At 37.6% G+C, this 20,000-nt stretch overlaps 2 protein-coding genes across 2 annotated transcripts in view; one reads left to right on the forward strand and one right to left on the reverse strand.

Moving 5' to 3' along the window:
• Positions 1 to 10,051, reverse strand: part of LOC138016044 (pre-mRNA 3'-end-processing factor FIP1-like) — a 34,575-nt gene extending 24,524 nt beyond the window's left edge. Inside the window, exons 1-9 of the mRNA XM_068863206.1 lie at positions 9,990 to 10,051; positions 8,707 to 8,740; positions 8,345 to 8,441; positions 5,137 to 5,228; positions 4,138 to 4,325; positions 3,749 to 3,861; positions 3,120 to 3,159; positions 518 to 598; positions 1 to 5 (exon numbers count right to left, since the gene is read on the reverse strand). The exon at positions 1 to 5 is cut by the window's left edge and continues 112 nt beyond it. Coding sequence (XP_068719307.1) covers positions 1 to 5; positions 518 to 598; positions 3,120 to 3,159; positions 3,749 to 3,861; positions 4,138 to 4,325; positions 5,137 to 5,228; positions 8,345 to 8,441; positions 8,707 to 8,740; positions 9,990 to 10,029 — 690 coding nt within the window. The 5' untranslated portion in view covers positions 10,030 to 10,051. The remainder of the gene's footprint in view (positions 6 to 517; positions 599 to 3,119; positions 3,160 to 3,748; positions 3,862 to 4,137; positions 4,326 to 5,136; positions 5,229 to 8,344; positions 8,442 to 8,706; positions 8,741 to 9,989) is intronic.
• A 38-nt stretch (positions 10,052 to 10,089) lies between these two features.
• LOC138016052 (sphingosine-1-phosphate phosphatase 2-like) overlaps positions 10,090 to 20,000 on the forward strand; it is a 19,951-nt gene continuing 10,040 nt past the window's right edge. Inside the window, exons 1-7 of the mRNA XM_068863213.1 lie at positions 10,090 to 10,224; positions 10,422 to 10,507; positions 14,503 to 14,597; positions 15,328 to 15,403; positions 16,338 to 16,405; positions 17,179 to 17,223; positions 17,869 to 17,948. Of these exons, the coding sequence (XP_068719314.1) occupies positions 10,119 to 10,224; positions 10,422 to 10,507; positions 14,503 to 14,597; positions 15,328 to 15,403; positions 16,338 to 16,405; positions 17,179 to 17,223; positions 17,869 to 17,948 (556 nt within the window). The 5' untranslated portion in view covers positions 10,090 to 10,118. The remainder of the gene's footprint in view (positions 10,225 to 10,421; positions 10,508 to 14,502; positions 14,598 to 15,327; positions 15,404 to 16,337; positions 16,406 to 17,178; positions 17,224 to 17,868; positions 17,949 to 20,000) is intronic.

Here is a 20,000-nt window from a genome sequence, read left to right on the forward strand (position 1 = left end):
TTCAACTGCAACGAAACCAACACCAAAAAAACACAAGGCGTCACATGTGAGTTGAGTTTGTTGGTTCAGCGCACACTGGTGGCTCAGTTGGTTGAGCATCGGGCTATCATGCAGGAGGTCGTGGATTCAAGCCCCAGCCGGATGAAAACTCAGGATCTTAAAATAACCCAGGAGTTCTAAAGTGCTGCCTTTGTACAGTAATGACAACTGCAAATGGTTAGACTTTCAAGTCTGCTCGGATAAGGACTATAAACCGTAGGCTCCGTCTCAGAAATAGTCCATAATTAGACTTCAGAGATGGCAGATTCCTTGAAGGGGCAGTAAATTCGATTGAGATCGATTCACAATCAATGAATTCGTTGATTGGAGATTGAACTTCTGAGTAAAGTACCTCATCTAAGAAAGCCACTAAATATTACTCTAGTTCACCACAACCGTAAAAAGATCCAAGCTTGAATGGGACAAAGAGAACAAAAACGATGGCCATTATGATTTGCCCCACAACGCAATCAATTACCTCTTGAACCCTCCGCTCCAATAACATCAATGCTTCCCTCCATCTTCCGCTCTGGAGGTGGGCCTGCCTTCCTTGCTCTCCCTGTAGAACGAAAATGTGCACAATAAACTAAGGCTTACTAAAAGTGAGCACTGCTCACTTAAAGAACCTTTTAAATCTTTATTTAAAGTTGTTTTTCTATATTGGTTGGCTTCACCCAGTTTAGACGTTATATGTAATTCCAATTTATATCATAGAGGGTAAAATTACATGCTGATTGACTGAGACAGGGCATGTTTCATTAATTTTGGTAATTGCCCCATACAAAATTACTTTCATTATTTTCATGTAGTACAGTTTAAATGTTCTTTTAGCAGGACTGGTTTCATTGCTTTGGTGTTGCTGTACAGAGATAAAATTTCACTCACGTGATTTGTGGGTTTTACAGTTCATTGACACTAACTGAACAAGGAACACTTCCTATGAAATTGCACAACAGCGTGCATTTTTGACCTTAAGCTTGATTTAAAATTTTTTAGCACTTTATGAATAAGTAATTAGAATGTATAAAGTAATAGCATGGGGACAAGTAAAATTAAGGGAGAAAAAGGAAAGGAAAGGAAAGGAACTTTATTTAAGTGTCTAGTCCTCTATAAGCGCTGGAGCAATAATTGGGGACAATGTACATGTAAAAATAATGGAATCAACAAATTAACGCAAATCAAATCAAACGTTGATAAATTTTTCAAGAGGAGAGGGGAAAAGCTGGAAGTTGCAACTAGAAGTTGCAGAAATTGCCCTCATCGTGAAATCTCGGCAACTTCTGAATATACATGTACATGTACACGTGTCATTAATCCTTAACTTTACTTGGCCTCATGCAATTACCTAATGCTATATTTAGGGAAGATTCAATACAACAGTTCTCGGGATTGTTGCACAAAACAGTAAGAGCTAATAAACAAAATTGGAGATGAAAATTTGGTTTCATCAAACAAATATTATTGATAAAAATAAATTAACCACTGCGAGAACGATTTGTGAGCTAACGATAATTATTTTTCTTTCAGCGATTACTTTTAAGGACGTTCGCGCTAATTGTTTGTGCGCAACGTTACTGCGCATGTAACGCGACCGTAATATGTCACGCATTACTTTGAGCATTAGTGAAGTTGAGGTTTTAAAACCTTTGCGCAAACCGTGGACGGTAAGTCTTGCACAGCGTTGGATCAGAGAAGATCGTGATCAGTCAAAATTGATTTAAAATATTTATGAAAGTCAAGTAGACTACTGCACGACTGATATTCGCGAGGTTTTATCAGTCGTGCACTAGTCTACTTGACTTTCATACAAATTTTTCAAGCATCAGTGAAAATAACACGGCGACAATAACGCCGAAAAAAAAATTACAGGCCGGCAAAAGAATGGCACATTTATTTCCGAATCATCAAGAAACTTCAAAGAGAAGTGAGCGGGAGGATGGAAAAGCTCTGGAAAAGGTCGAGTAGACTAGTGGCTGAAAGTTTGGAAAAGTCGTGGACGAACCGTTGCGTAAATTTAATGGGGCTATTTCTTTTTAATGTTTTTATTACCCTACGAACTTAAGTTCAAAGTGAATGCATGTTTTTAAAGTTCTTTTCCTTTACTTTCGTGAAAATTGAGAAGTATTTTCGTCCTCGTCCGCTTGAATAGTGCGGACCTGCGTGGAAACTATCAGCGATTGAATTTCACAAAAAACACACTCCAGAGGATGAGCATGACGGCAATGGGGAGATATTATACAAAACACCAACCAAATGAAGATGACCCCTGCTTAAAACGTCGTTGCTATGCTCGAAAAAGGTTTTTTTTTTCGGTAAAAACCTTTCATCTCTTCAACGATCGATCCTCTCTTGGGTTCCAGTCCTTGCCCGACAGGTCACGCAAAAGCGTGACAAACTAACTTTCCATGAGCTTTGCAAAATCACATCGATTTTACTCGTTCAGATCATCGGTGACCCCTATTTTTTAAATCATGAATCACTTACTTTACTTACTATCTACAAAATATGATGAAATAAAAAAATTCTCACCGTAAGAAGTTATCTTTTTTTAACATTTTCTTTCCTCGTGCCATCGAATTCCGGTAGTGGTTGCAACGGATAGAGCTTACGAAAACACTCGTCGAAGATGAACTCTACTGTTTACCACATCCCTAGCGGCATACAATTATTTAAAAATCTCACTCCTAAAAACCTATGCATGGAAACTTTCACTCCAACAGTTTATTTTTATGATTTTCAATGGATGAGCAGATGAGCCTACATCTCGCTATTGTGACCGATTTCTCGAAATTAAGGCATTTTTCCACTGCCATTTTCTCCGAAACAAAGTCGGTGACCCCCATTTTTTTTTCCATTTTTGGAGTAAGAACTTTATGACCTAACTCTAGGCGAGAAATGAAGAAAATCTCACCGTAGGAAGATTTTGGCGCGAACGTCCTTAAGTTAGTACCTCTATCATCTCATTGATCCAACACACAGAGATGCACTTGAATTTAACATTGAAAATTTAACAAAAGCATGCCAGCTACCATTTAAGGCCAAGAGGGTTGTTCGATATTTTTCTTCTCGCTTTGACTTACCATCTGGCATAATAACGGGATCAACTGGCTGTGGATGAACCTGATAAAATCCAAACGATTCACATTACATTTTCCAGCTAGTTAATAATTATTTTGTGCTATAAAGGATGAGGGGGTTAGGTGAATGAGGAGAATGGTACTGTAAGTGGTGTGTGGTGAGAGATTGGCATGACGATCCTCTGGACAGGTTTAAATCCTAATCTAACCAATTCCTGAATTTGCCTTCAATATCCAAACAATTATTCTAGTTTGTCTACTGATTGCCTTCTATTAGTTAAATATTAAGCATACTATTACTCCTTATTCTCCTCCCACAACTATGAACTATGATGATGCACTGTACAAGACAAGGTAACTTACATGTACATATATCATACAGGTGGTTTCAGGCTGATTCCCCTTAATTTAGTTACACTACCTACGCCATTTAATTTATTTTCTCCATTAAATCAATTTAAGTTAATTCTATTATTATACAAAAAATAACCCCTAAATTAAATCAGCTACATTAACTGAAATAAATTCAATCAAATGGCACTTTGAACTTGAAATTCCAAAAGAACTAAATAAATGTACCAGACTATCCAGACAGCGAATTAAATGTTCCTAGCCACCATTTGTTTACTTACAAATATTTTCTTGGGCATCTGTAGTTCCATCCTCATTCGCCTTTGTTTCTCACAATATTGCTTCCATGTGTCTTCAGTGAATCCATAATTAAAGTAGTCAGTGATATCAGCACCTTAAGAGAAACAATATCCAAATAATTTTTTTTAAATTCATGTAAAGCAAGGCACTCCTTTGCTTTTGCCATGTTTACTAGTAGTTGCCTAGTCTCCTACGCAGCCATTATTAGGGTGATGTAACACTGTTAGTGGGGAGGAGCATTGCATGACGACCCTAACAACAAATGCAAAGGAGACAGTTGCCAAGCATCACCTGATTCCATGTGGCTTAACAGGGAATTATCTTGTCGACAAGACCCTTGGTGAAGCTGAACAATGACATAATTTCTTACCTGGCTTTCTCCAGGGTTTATCATCCACCGAGTCTAAATCAAATTCGTGTATAGAAACGCCATTGACAGTGCCAACTGCCTCTACATCAATGCCCTTGCCATCTTTCAAACTTGCTGTTCTGTCCTTTGCTGCAGCAGTTCCAGAGCCTGATTTGAAATTCCAGTTGACAGGACCTGCATAACTAGCCCTGATGCATGTCAAAAATGGAGATAATGTTTCCAGCTGTCTAGCTATTCATTATGAGTCATTTGAACCCTTTAAAGGGGCTGGTAATTTTCAATGGTTCAAAAAAAAAAAGTTAGATGATCCACACTACAGCATAATTATTTACAGAGGTTGTCCAAAGCAGCCATTTTACAGGGACTTATAATAACATATAGTTGTATGCCGTCTATTATAATATTTTTTTGTTTTCTTGTGAGAGATCCACATGCAAGTCTGAAGGTTTGCAGCTTTTTTCCTTTGAAATTTCTTGATGAAACACTGACTCATACTATTGCATTTTTTATGAAGGATACAGCCTTCTCAAAATATTTTTTGGGAGCAGGTCATAAGGAAAGTGGAGACGGTTTGGTGCTATAGGCACCCAAGCGAGTGCCCAAAGGACGCAAGCTTCTAGGGGGGTCTGGGGGCATGCTGCCCTAGGGAATTTTTTAAATTTAGACACTCACAGATGCAATTTAGTGCAATCTGGGGGATTTAAAGTGACGAAATTTAACATATGGAATTGACACTTGCTTGGAGTCTGATAAGAAATACTGCAATGTTAGTTAAATAAACATTTCATGTGCGCGACGCCAAAAAATATTGCGGACGCGAATTTGTACGTGAAACAAACTTTTTTCAAGCTTTTGTAATATCTCCAGTGACTTCACGTTTGAGCTAAAAATGTGTTGTCCGACATTTTCTGACTGGAAGGAGACGGTCAAGCTTTCTGAGGAGGCGGCTCATTGAGCTGTCGACCGGCCGGTTTTGAGAAGGCTGAGGATACCACTCACCCATAAGGGGCCCCTGAAGGATTAATTTCACCAATAGTGACCTGGACATCGTCATCATCATCATCATCATCATCGTCATCATCTTCATTGCTCTAAATTGAAACAATCAAAATCATTCTTAACACTTTGACTCCTGAACCGTCCAGGGCCCGGTTGTTCGAGAACCGTTTAACATAATCCAGGATTAGCATAAACTTCAGTCTGTTTCATGTTTTCAACTTTTTGACAAAAGTTTCTTTTACTTATTTTTGTTTTTCAAGATTCACATCTTCTAATGTAAAGTTTTCCTAAAATTAATATCAGTGTTGACCAGCATTTGTAGGTAGAGATATAAACTCCCTGGTTAATTTTTAATCTGGGATTAGCGTTAATCAGCTTTTGAATAACCAAGCCCAGGGCATTAGACAGTTGAGAGTAAAATCTACATGCATCAAGTCTCACTACCAGGAGTCAATGGGTTAAAAATTAATGGTCTACTGTATATTATTCATTTTAACAAACTTGGATAAGCAAAATCAAGACTTGTTTTAAGAACACAATTAACAGATTTCAATTTGCATTTTTGAAGTAACCAGACAGTTTGTGGCTTTGCCTACAGTACTGACTGCAGGAATAGCAGCATTACACTTACGTATCATGCGTGTAAGTCCACAACATTGTGCGCATTTTACATGCAAGTTACGCACGCGTTACGCGAGAGTAAAAAAATACACGAAAGTGTGCGTGTAAATAATTACACACGAATTTCTTCAAAGTGCATGTAAAATTTTACACACAGAGTTTCGTGTAAAAGAGGGCAGAATTTACTGTTGTACATCAATTTATAGCAGCTTTTTCTCAAAGAAAAATTTTGCATGGCTAAAAGCACTACTGGTTTCCAAAGAATTTATTCAGCTTCGCATTTCAACATTTTCATGACAAGTGTCCACTTTGGTTGAATAGTCAAGACTTGGTTTGAATGACTGTTTTTGCTGGCACATCTGTTGTCATTGTCTGAATATCACCGTAAGTTTGCGTTTGTTTCATTTTATGTATTGTTTCAATGGGTGAAATCATTCCTAAAATGAAAAGGCCGTGAGTCAGGTGATAAATCACTGCTGCTAAGGCGAATATGTTGTAAATTGCAAGTAAAAGTAATGATATATACCATGACGATGTTCCATTTCATTTTTCTTTCAGTGACTTCCCCGCTCACTGCTGGTGAATGGGCACGTCGCCGATCTATTTTAGGATCATACCTGATTTTTTGTTTGCCTTTTTCAACCACCCACTTGGTCTTAGAATAAGATAAGGTTTTTTGCTCCAACGGCTTATTACCTTCGTGGTAAAAGGATGAGAAACAATTAATTCTGGAAGGAAAAGTTTGTTTTTTGAAAGCCTACGCTGGCAAGAGGCCATTGTGCAATGTCACAGCAAACACTGGAAAAAAAAAACACCTTTGGTTCTACCGTGCATAATTCGCTGCTTCTCTCCATTAAAAGACAAGATCTTCATTCAAAGTTTGTAAGATGCACGGATAATTAATAATTTCTGATATGAATAGTTTTATTTTTTCTAAAGCACGCGCACAGAAAACCAGATAAAGGAAATTTCTCTTAGCTTGGTTTGAAATGGGAGATAAGGAATTATTGATGGATTATGACAGCAATCCGAAGATGAAACCTTATTCCAAAAACACACAAACAAGGCTGAATTTCTCAAACAGAAATAGCGACTCTGCGATTCTAACTTTCATTGTCAGCAATCTACTACGGGAGGTCATGACAGTGAGGATGAAAGACCTAGCTTGTTCCACCAACATGTAAGCCAACTCATAGATCTGGAAAATCACTGAGGCTGCCTGGTGGTACAATGTATCCTCCATGTGTAATTGCTCAGCAACTCACACAAACCCTGAGATAACAGAGTAACAAACAGAAGCAAAAGAGTGATCCACAATGATTGAGACCTCAATCACAATGCTTATTTCTTGCCTGCTGATTGGTTTAATTGAGTAACAATGCTTTTCAGCTTTTGCATGTCACCCTAAAAGACCAACTTCTTACCCACCAAGACAATAATTATATATTATGATTACAAGAAGCACTTTTGTTTTTCTTTGGCACTTCGTATGTGAATAGAGCTTATCATAATCACCTCTGAGTTCACTGACCAGAATAGGTAAAAAGGACTTCACAACAGTTTGTTGTCGACATTTTCCCTTATATGACTCTGCTAGGTTTCATCAATAATAATCCTCAATCACAAAGAAGTACCCAAAGAAGTGCAAGGAACTTGTGATTAGCTCACTTAGAACACGGCCAGATCTCGGCCCTTTGTGCGTCAATGAACGTCCCTTAGAACGCATCTCTTCACATAAAGTCCTTGGAGTCACTATCAGCGACACTCTTAGGTGGAATGAGAACGTGTGTGAGATCGTCTCCAAAGCTTCAAAACACCTTTATATCTTAAGAGTGCTCAAGCGGTCCGGAATTCCACCGGAAGACCTTATTAACATCTTAAAATGCCTTGGTACGATCGGTCCTCGAATACGCCTGCGTCACTTGGTCTACCAGCCTGCCAATTTACCTCAAGGACAAGATCGAGACAGTCCAGAAAAGAGCTCTGCGTATATTATTTACCGGCGCTGAGCTACAGAGATGCCATTGTGGCTGCAAACTCCACTCGCTTAAATGTGAGAAAAGACGAACTCTGTAAGAAAGTCTGGGACAGTATCTGCGTGCCTGGGTCACGGCTGCACCACCTCATACTACCAAAGCGCGCCCATTGCCATGCTTATGAGTTGCGCAACAAAAACCATGCATCACTCTTTAAATGCCGGACTGAAAGATTTAAAAAATCCTTTTTTCCAACAATGGCGTCTAACGCTCAGTCCTTGTAATCAAGCAAACCTAAGCGTCTTGTTTCATTGGTATATATATATACTGACTCTTGTAATTCCCAGTCCCTTTAGACTTTTAATTCTAAGGTCAAATGTAAGATTTTTGTATTTTTTTAATATTTAAAGTATACTTGTAAATTCACATGTATTTCACCACTAGGGTGCTATTTTTGAATATTTTAATAAACCATCATCATCATAATTCAATGTATCATTTGGCCATATGAATGATGGTTCATTTAGGGACAAAGAAAGCTCTCAATGCAAACTACATGTACCTTTGACTACAACATACATTGTAACATTTGACCATACACTGTAGCTTACCAGTTCACCTGCTTCCTTAGAGTCATCTTCCTCTTGTGCCTGTAAGCCATTTTCAGTAATATCTCTGTCTTCTTTAGGTTCTTGCTTTATTACAACACTTAAGAACAAACAAAGACGAGTACCAAAAGTTATTGTGGATGGGGAACAGTTGTCACCGTTTTTGAGACCTTGCATTTACCACATGCACAAATCTAAGTGGATGCCTCTGTCCAAACTACATGTAGGAGGGGTTAAAGAAATAATGATACAGTTTGAACATCATGAGTTCTATGTTGATGAACCGTTCAAAACTGTTTGCAATATATTATCTTAACAACCTTACAGCAACAACAATAATATTAATAACAAAAAACATTTCATACCTTGTTTCTGTTTCCTTTGTTTGTGAATCATCACCTTTGGTTTGGAAAAAAAGCAATTATAAGTATTAACTTCTCATTTTCATTGAAACCTTGATTCGCTATTTTGACAAATCCCATAATATAGTTCATTTTAGGGGGTTATTTGCAGAAAAACAATGGATATCCAGTTCACTGAAGCATGATACAGTCCCAAGAGTAAATGACGTGTTTTTATGCAAAGAAAGCCCCCAAACGCATTGCATTATGGGAATGGGAAAGAAGCGAATAAACGTTTGCACATCAAATCTATGTTTTGAAAAAGGGTGAAACAAAAAGTGAAATACAGCATTTGAAATTTAAACATTCCTGTTTGCTGTGGAGGTTAGGAGGCAGCCATTCTAATCATTTTCATTTGAGATCATTTGAGAAGCAACGATTTCTGGATTCCCAGTAATGGAACTCTGGGTCGTGTCTACCGTATCAAGGGCAGCATTGTTGTGCATGGCATGTGATCAGTTTTTCTAACTCTTGCCAGCATTCCACTTACTCATGGTTTGTTTCTAGTATATGTCTGTAACCAAAAGTCCCTTTCATGGAAGAGATAATTATATGAACTTCATCTTGGGACAGTGGATATCAACAATTTTCTAAGTGAAAGAACGACCCACTTATGGAGGGGAAAATATTTCCCCTTCTTGGTTGAGTACAAACTGTGCTCCACTAGTGGCAAGATCAGAAAAATTGAGTAAATTTAAGTCATGTAATAAATTTTTCGAAAAACGCGTTCTGGTTGCGGCCAATTCCTTGATAACTTAACTAACTGATATTTGAACAGAATTAACTATGTGATGTGAAGTGCTATAATATTTCGTACCCATGTAAACCATGTGAGCGTTAGCCCTACTGATGGAAATGGGCCCACACAAGGACTGAGAAATACTCTGACCAGGGTGGGAATTGAACCCACGATCTTCGGGTTACCCGGTAGATCACCGCTGCTCTCCCGACTGAGCTACAAGGTCAGACGGAAGCAGATCTTGGGAATTGAAGATCTCAAATTCACGGCAATGAACATGTACAAGTACAAGGGGTTACGTTTATGCAAACGATGGCCGTGTAGCACTTATATTTCAACAGAATTAAGAGGGTGATGTGAAGTGCTATTTCCGACCCATTTATACCATGTAAGCGTTAGCCCTACTAATAGAAATAGGCCCACTCAAGGATAGAGAAAAACTCTGACCAGGGTGGAAAAATAGAAGATCTGAATGGTAACAAATCCACAAAAAGTTCTCAGACTGTACCTCCATACAAGAACTTTTCATCGTCCTCAACGTCCGCCATCTTGGAATAGCATGTGCGTTTTGCGCATGTACTTCTGAGCGGGGGTGGCTGCTGATCAATTTCAGCCGGTTTTTTTTTTTCAGGCGAAAATGGTTGACGAAAGGAAGGCTAGACTATTTGGAGAGGACGAAAAGTGTGAGAAGAATGTCAGCGAATCGGAGGACGATAGCGAAGAGTATATTTCAGCTCCTATAGGTAAGATCACCGTAGTCTTTTAAGAGCAATCCATTTTGTTTGGAGTTCCTCGGCCCTTTGGTTCTGTCCTGTAATTTTCACCTCGCGGCCCTTCGCTTTGTGTACAAGTACCTTTCCGGCCGGCATCTTGCAGAAATTTCCTCAAGGAATGAGATTTTTTTTAATGAAAATGTGTACTTCTTATTGCTGTCTTTCAGACAAACTTGGGCCTATAGGAAGATGGCTTCGTCACAGACTTTTGGGTTCAATTTTGATCGGTACTCCGCCTTTAGTCGCTCTTCAGGTAAGTCGAAGACTGCGTTTTTATTGCATTTGCTTTTGATTGGCTTCTGGTGTTCGCTTCATGGCTTCGTTGAAAGGATATTTTTATTTTTCGTCCTATTTCCTTAAAGTTTGGTTGCTCTAAATGTGGATCAGGTTCTTAAATTGTCCAATTTTGCTTTTTACTCAAAGCCTGTGCTTTGATTTGAATTGAGGTCAGTGTCAAATACGATCATTCGATACAGTATGGCAATAACTTGCAATGCAAAATATGCGAGAAAGGACCCATTTGTTTGTCAGTACTCGGAATTTTGTAGCGAATTTCCACAACTATCTTATAGCTATATTTGTCAACTTAAGAGAAAATTAGAAGGCAACTACTATTTCAAGCTTCTTAGACAGAAGTACATGGTTAATTATGCCAAAGAGTCTAGAATAATCATTTCTTTGTCGAATTATTTTTGGTGATTTTTCGGATAAATTTCGATCATCTTGCACAACATGAGTTTTGGCCCATTTTCAGCAATCAGGCTTATCAAGACTGGAACCTATTTATGTAGAAAATGTACACATTTGGTTGTGACGCTATGATCTCATGTTACTACACTGTATGATGCAGCTGCTCTTTGTGTTTACTCTTTGGGATAATCTCGTTGTTGAGCCAAGGTATTCATGCTAACAAAATATAATTTATACCTAAGTCGCAAGATTTAGGAATGACTGTAAATGCACTTGACAATTTTTAACAACTTCTTTGACGTCACACCTGGAGAAGCGTGCATTCAGCTGAATGCCTTTCCAATAATTATTCTTTTTGGGAAGAGTCTAGAATGACATAACCATTTTGGCAATAATTTTGGCAGTTCTGTTAGGTTTTGCATATGAATGAAGGATAAAGAATTGTCAAAGTTGATCTTGGCATTGTAATACATAATTACATGTATCTACCACAACTTGAAAAACAATGAAAATGTACATCTAAAATAAATTGCAATACTTTATAGCAATTTATATTTTATGATACAGAGAGTTTTGAAGGAAGTAAGCAACAATTTTGGCAGTTCTGTTAGGTTTTACATATGAATGACAGATATAGATAATTATATGTAATTGTCAAAGTTCCTTTGTTCTTTTATTTAACCGACAATGAAGGAAGTAGGCAACAATTTTGGCACTTATGTTTTATTTATATACAGTGCTGTATCAATGAAGGATTAATTATTGTCAAAGTTGATTTTGGCATTGTAACACCTTTGTTCTTTATTAAGCCAACAATGAAAAGCTGCAAAAGCCAACACAGGTTAGTCACACAACAAAGACTAATAACAAATGAAATCAACCTAATGTATAAGCTGACCATGTTTGTTTTTTATATTGCTGAGCAATGAGATTTGGATACTAATAAGTACAGTATGTCCCTGTCACTGCTCAAAATTAGTGGTCGTCCGGTCATGTGAGATGACTAGAAACTTTACTGGATGACCAGTTTTTTGTAAAATGAAAAAGCCACCTGGTTGCTTGAGGACAAAAGAAAAGACAACCCAGCCAAATTAGAAAATGTTTGATGAGTACTGAAGTTAATAACAATAATTATTATTAATTTGCTGCAGTTGAGCATATATAATTTTTCCCATGTTTTGCATACCTGTAGCTTTTGCAAAAAATTGTCAGATAGGAAAATGCAAGAGAAAGTACCACAAACATATAGGCAATGGTGATGCAAGATGCCATTTTGAAGATGCCAAAACTTAAACCCAGACTTCAGCAAAAAAACTACAGGCGCAGACCAAGAACTACAGGATATTCAAACTTGCATTTCTGGAGAGTCAGGGTGGCCTCCCACCACTGCAAGCCTGAGTTCAACTCTACAGGGCTTCTGATATTCTGCGATGTTGCAATTTTGCATAATTGACCTCAAATTGCACCGTTTCGCATAATTCATCAAAAATCGTATAATTCAGGCAAAATTGCAAAATTCGAGGAAAGAGCAAGGAAATACTGGCTTCTTACTTAATTTCTATGACAATTTAAGCGTTGTTTCAAGGTGATTCACCTCTCAAAAGACGTTAGAAATCACCAAAATCGTGCGCGAGTGTTCGATCAATCAAACAGGCATTCTGTGCGTAGTTTTGCATGTCGGGGACCTCGTACTAGTTCTCAATAGAAGCGATTCCTTATTGACAAAGAATAGACAATCGTTTGTGTTAATAGGCCATTCACGATTGTTGATATATTCTCTGGAGATGTTATTTAATCCCGCGCTATTTTTGACGTAAGAATCGGCACAAAAACAGCTCTATCGTCGCTTGCAATATGTAGCTTCTTTCATTTAGCACGAGACAAAATACCCCATAGATAAGTTTGTAGTTAAAACGCTAAGTGCTTCTTCGAAACCGAAAACAATCGCATCTTCCTGTAAATATTACTGCTAATGACAGGGCAAAAAATTATCCGGAAGGTACATTTCATGTGGACGATGGCCAGTTGTTTGTCATTGAGTGATTTATAGCTTCTCATTTGAATCAAGTGTATCAAGTTTGTATAGCCCACAGAAATGTTTCTACTTTGTTCAAGTTATTTTTGTTCTGATAGGTTGTATGGTCTGTTGAGGCCTGATATCTTAAATAGCATATGGACATATAATTAACAGCCTATAGCTATCTAGTATGTAAAACTGAAATTTGTAACATTGTTTACTTAATCAAGTGAAGCTATGATCTTCGCAGTTATGAACGCAATTTTTACAATTGCGTAGAGAAGCCTGAAAAATTCAGGACTTCAACGGGTGCTCTCATTTGAACTGTTCTGGTTCCGAAAACGTAAAACGGAGCAATCAAATTGATATTATAATAGGCTATTTTATTTAACAAGTACTGTAATTGGTCAGAAATCAGCCAATCAAATTGCACAATACGTGGTAGAAAGTTGGCGCGGTTATGGGAACAATAGCAATTGCTGTTCTAATCGAGAAACGTCGCGAACATTCGGAAGGTCTTCGGGTGATTTTCGGAGAGAATTCAGATATTGTCGAAAATGACAATCTTACAATGCAAAAATTTTTAGATGTCTCCAGATTTTTGTACTCTGGGGGTTGGCAGGTATGCTGTCCTGTTGATGTTTATGTAAGAAATACACATGTACTGCACTCTTTTTCTGATTTACAGTAACCAAATATTTAAGATCCTGCCACTTCATCCTTTTTGTGATGTCAATGATATTTACATCGAAAGACCAAGGTCATGTTCCCATAGGGAATTTTCAATAAAACAGTGTTTTTCGTGTCATGTTTAACGTTGTTGTTACTGCTTTTTAAGCAGATGTTCCTGTTTCAATTTTTTATATTTCGTCTAACTCTTGTTTACAGAGTAGTTTTTTTTTATTTTCACATTAAAAAAAATTATCCATTTGCGCAACATAATTTAATCTGATCCTCCAATGTGGTTCTCTTTGATCTCACACCTTCTCTAGGCTATTGGTTTTCACTCAGGTAGTTTGTCAATAAAAACAGAGAACTGTGTTTTCTACATGTAGGTGGTTGTTTTTGCATGTTTATGATTATTATGGCAAATAAAATCTTCCTAGCTCTGCTACAATAGCAAACCTTCATTATTCTGTCATTATTGTATAACTTCCAAAATTTGTTGTACATGTAGAGCGGTTTTCAATTGAGTGTCGAAAGTAAATAGCTAATTGCTTTGGTTTTACATTACTTCACTCAATGATTGGTTCAAAGTTCTCGTGCCACTTTTTCAACCAACCAGAAGTGAAACCAAAACCAATTGTCGCTCACACGTGTACATTTTCCCACACTTTGTGTCAGTTATGTGTACTTACATGCACTTCAAGTTTTGATTGGTTTACTGGATTGTCTTCGTCCTTTTTGATTGGCCAAAGTAATTACTTTGGTTCTGGTTTTATGACATTCAATTGAAACTCGCTCTATAACAAATTAGACTAACAAAGAATTGCACAGTGAAGTAAAATCATTTTATTTAATGCCTTTCTTCACATCAACAGCGAAGGCGCACCCCTTTCTGGACAAAAGTAATGAAGATAAATAGTTTTTTTGGCACAGAAGATTTCTATATACCCATGGGTGTATTTATACTTTGGTAAGTGCAGTTTATGAAAGTACATTGTAAGCTGTTTGAATTCAATTCTTTAAACTTAAACTTGACGAGTAAAAATTAATCGTCTGGGATTAGACAGAGTAAAATCTATTGAAGTGTCACTCTCTGGGGTCAATAGGTAAATGGGGACATACATGTAGTTTTTGACTGAGTTAACGCATTCACACCTCAAATGCCCTAGGACGCTCCCCATTGACGAGTAAAATCGTCTGTCGTTAGACAGATGACTTTGCTTCTGCAATGCAGGATTGTTCTTTTGGAACTCTCTTCTGCCAGAAGTGGCTTGCAAATTATTGTACAGTTATTTTCTGGTCACCAGGCATAGGTCTGTAGTTGAACATTGGCCACAGTTTCAACGTTTTACAAACCAATCCCCATTGATCCATGAAATCATCTTGCATTAGAAAGATCAAATTCTTTAAATCTCACTGTCTGGAGAGAAATCTGGGTTAGAGGGGACATATTTTTTTGACTGACATTGACATGGTTAACACTCATGGCCCTGATGGGGTGAAATCTTATCTAGAGTTTTTTGTTAGAAATGGGGTGGGGGGCTTTCTTTGTGGTGAGGGCACTGGCCTTCCACCAATGTTGCCGGTATGCAATTCCTAGACTCTTGAACTGGTCTGTTATACCCTCTGCTCCAAGTTGAGGTTTTTCTTGGGGTTTATCATCATTAAACACTGACATAAAATTAATGTTCTATTTGTAGGATTATTGATGCCAAGCTTGGCAGGTTGTTGTGCTTGCTAATGGGCATTGGCTTTTATGTTGCTGGATTTCTTAAGGTAACTTATAACAGTCATTTGTGCAGAACTACTTACCTATAATATCAGAGTGTAACTTGAAATGCTATGGTACATGTTATTTTCTCACATTAATCATTTCAATGTGGAAATGAGCTTACAAAGAGACAGAGCAGCAGTACTTGAAATTAGGCGTCGTCTGGCCAAAGCTCACTGGGCCACTAGTTTTTGGCAGAATGAAAAGCTTGGTTACATGAAAAAAAACACAACGGATCACCCCAGCCAAAATTAGAAAATGTATTGCATAAACAGCACCCGACTCACTTGGCGGTTTTCTGTTGACAATCTTTGATAGAAGTGTGAAGTTAATATCACTTAAATTTGGTGCAGTTGAGTATTTTCCCGTGTTTTGAATATCTGTGGCTTTTGCAAAAAATTGTCAGATCTATACACGAAAATTCACATGTAGCTGGCAATGGAGATCAAATACTCCATTTTGAAAATGCTAAAAGTTAAACCCAGACTTCCACAAAAAAAAACAACGGGCACACACTTCAAACTATGGGATACTCGAGCTCATACTTTTTTTCGTTAAACAGCTGGCAACACAATTTAAGACTAAAATTTGTGAACTTGCAACTTAATTTTATTATCTTGTCGCAAAATTATGACTGGATTTTTTTCTTTAACTTTAAGCCCTGAAGAGAAAAACTCTGACCAATGCAGTAATTGAAGCCACAACCTCTCGATACATTCACCATGATTTCTCTACTGACTAAGTAGTAAGGTCTGATTTCATTTCACGGCAATGATGTACTAACAACTAAAGAGATAGGATATTTTTTCAAATGTTGAAAAGTCTTAAGAAAAAAAAATGTCTTAAGAGTGTGGAGTCAGCATGGTGATGAAATTTGCAATGAATTATGTCTTATTCCATGATCTTGCTAATACCCTTTATGTTTTCATTTCATAACAGGACGTTCTTTGCCTTCCTCGGCCACCGCATCCTCCAATAGTTTCTTTAGAAAATGCATCACAAACATGGTACTGTAGCCATTACCTCAAAAATAGTTCCTTGAGATCTTCTATTTTATAGTGAGCTTCTATCAAAACGTTTCAATTATTTAGTTACAGCTGTAGTTTGAGTAAAAACTCAACGGGCTTGGAAGTTGGTGCCTAAGGTGTTGGCCAGAGCCTGACCCAGTCCAGGTATGGCATGGAGGTATCTCTGACAACCCTGCTTGCAGGAACCACCCATGCAGCAGCCAGGCAACTGGCGCATCACAATGAAAGCAAGTCAGTGGAAAACCATACCCACTCAGTGAGTGCCCAAAGTATACTTACCAGCTCCGTCAACAACCCGAACGTCCACTCAATCATCCCATGGACTGGGCTGGGCCAGGCTGGGCCAGGCTGGGCCACCCTGCAGGTCACATACACTTACGAGAAGAACTGCATTGGCTTGAGGTTAACTTTGCCAAATCATGCGTCATTTAACCCTTTCACTCCCAATAGTGCCAATTTTTGCAATTTAAATAAGTCAACAACTGTGGAAGCGCCTGGATATTTGCCGGCACCCAATTAACACTAATGTGGGCTTTAACAGTTCCTACTGTAAGAAACAATGTAATACTGGATTCGCGTTGATACATTGTATATTGAAATAATAATATTATTTTGATAAAGTACATCCTGGAGTGACCAGTATTGTACTTACTCATATTATCATCATACCTCATTATTATCACAAGTTTATAATTTATTCTTCTTTAGACATGAAACATGAATACATAGTTCTTTTTTATATTTCTCTATAGGGGACTTCCCAGCCATCATGCAGTATTGGGAGTTCTTATTCCGTGGTAAGTAAGTTCAGTGTCAAAGGGTAGGACGATGCTACCGGTAATATGTATTAGTTTTAGTAAAACAGCAAAAACATTGAAGTATGGCTGATTCATTTCTGATAACTAATTTATTCATTTACAGGCCCTGGCTGTAAAATAATTACACATGTACCATCTACACTACAATTTACAAATTGAGTGTGGTTCAGCATTGTTTGTACTCCTATCAACAATGATACTCTGCCGACATCATCACAATGGTGAAAATGTTGTGGACTCACAATCCACAGCCTATTGAGTCCACAACAAATTTTGACCACTGTGATGAGGAATGTCGTTGTCAATGAGAGTACAGACAACGCTGAACCACATTCGATTTGTTTTTTACGTCAAAGAAAGTGATTATTTCAGAGCATCACCAACATTGTGACACAAAGAAAGAGCAAGTATCATGTATAATCTTCCGGCAATCTGATTGATTTATTTTGCAAAATGAACAATGATTTCTGATTGGCTATTACAATATTATTGTGTGACACGTTGACATGAGCAACGTTGTCTAGACTCTTATCTACGATGACAAATTAGCCAATCAGATTGTGGGATTACAAGCCTTTCACTAGATCAATGTTAACAATGCCTTCTTAACTTACTTTTTTCTAGGTATATTTGGTTTTATTCTTACATTCATTTCTCAATGCCTCAATGGGGATTTGCTGTACTCTTCATTTTTATTGTTTATTGTAAGTGCAATTTTTGTTGCAAACCATTTTTTATAGTCATAGTTAGCTTGTGTAACTAACAACTAAACCTAGCATAAATTTTGCAGAGGTAATCAGATTAAAAACCCTTTGACTCCTAAACTGGCTTGAACCGGCCAGACTTACTGTAGTATTTTACTCTAACGCCAGACAATTTTACCCGTCAATGGGGAACCCCTGGGAGTCAATTGGTTAAATGGTTGTCAGACATTATATTCTAGCATTTTTAGTTGCTTGCATAAAGGAAGTAAATCCTTCGAATGCAAAATACACAATCAGTAATAAAGACCAAACCTTATGCTTGCATGGTGACAAAAAAAGTACAAGTTAGAAGAGGACAGAATAATGATGCATTGTATCCGAGCATTTAATAATGTTATTACATCCATTTGGAAATAACTGGTGGTCCTTGCAATCTGATTGGCTCTCAGAAGTGCGATTTATTCGCAAATCACACTGTTTGCTCTTAAATCGCACCATTTCCTTAGCCAACGAGAATAAAACACTAAAACAAAACAACCAATCAGATTTCAAGGCTTGTTTAAGGTAACCAATCAAATTGCAGGAAAATGTAAGACAAAGAAAACCATTGTGTTGCAACTTTTGTTCCCAACTGGATCAATAAAATATTGGTATTGACTAAAATCCTGAATTTTAGCTGTGAAATAATAATAATTGTTGTCTGATTTCTAAATGGATGTAATAAAGTGGTAATAATATTAAATTTTGTGTTATGCAATTTTGGTGTGAAATCATACTTGTAATTTCAAATCAAGCGAGCGCCATTTTGAAATCAGACAAAAGTGCACTCCACTCAGTTCAATGACCATTATTTATACAGGCCTTCTGACAGAGTGCGATTAAAAAATGCAAATTATGCGATTTTTTCAGGGCAGATTGTGCGATTAGAAAGGCCAATTATGCGATAAATAATGTAAATTATGCGATTTTTTCTCAGCAATTTTGAGCTTGTTTTATAAGGTTTCAGGTTAAGAAAAACACTTTTTTGCTGCCCTAAAGACATTTTGAACACAAAGGAACAGTAATTATGTATCTCGATCGACATTAGTTGAAATAAATAGAAAAAATGAGGTCTTCTGCACTACCGGTGCACCACGTTAAAAGTTGAAAGGACACAGCTAACATGCCAAATGAATGATCAAGGTGCTCGTCAACCACGAACTTCCGAAGATGGTCAATCACAATAGGGCCATACCCCCATTTATATGAGAGAAAATAAGCCGCGGCTTTCTCTGGCCGCTGCTTACAGAAGACTCGAATGTTCACCCCGTATAAATGGAACAAAATCTACGTTCACGTCTTTTTCAAGCCGTGGCTTATATTGACATGGGAATATATATTCGTATAAATTGTTCCTTTTGCGTATTTTGTACACCGTGGCCAGAGTAAGCCGCGGCTTATTTTCTCTCGTATAAAAGGCCCTAGGCTAGTACTTAAACACGGAATGCCGGAACGCTGGAACGCCGGAACGCTGGAATACTTAAACACGGAACGCTGGAATACTTAAACATGGAACGCCGGAATACTTAAACACGGAACGCCGGAATACTTAAACATGGAGCACCGGAATGAGACAACCACATTTACATTGCTAACTATCTTTTCTCCATTAGAAATGATTCGTATAAAAATCTGGGTGACACCACTGTCCTGGTACGAGAAATGTCCTCTTCTGGTTGCCGTCCGCGTCTCACAAACGCGCATGCTTAAGCTCCCTAATACTCTATAACTGAGAACGCAGCAAGCGATACGTATCCCCCGGACACGAGCTCCTGGTAGCCCTAAATAAAACCCAGTAAAAATTGTGACAGTATTCAGACGAATGGCATGTCTACCCTTACAGATTGAAAACCAATTTTTTGACAAGTTTTTTGTAGACCTCGTGTTTATTTCTTCCAGGAAAATCTTATGGCACGTTCAATGCAACATAAGAAAGTCATTGTCATGATATTGAAAAATTGCTGGTGTTAATTATGTTTGCAGTTGAAATAAATAGGCTGAATAATGGAATTA

The sequence above is a fragment of the Montipora capricornis genome, chromosome 9, assembly GCF_036669925.1.
Source record: "Montipora capricornis isolate CH-2021 chromosome 9, ASM3666992v2, whole genome shotgun sequence".
In the NCBI taxonomy this organism is placed as follows: Eukaryota; Metazoa; Cnidaria; class Anthozoa; order Scleractinia; family Acroporidae; genus Montipora; species Montipora capricornis.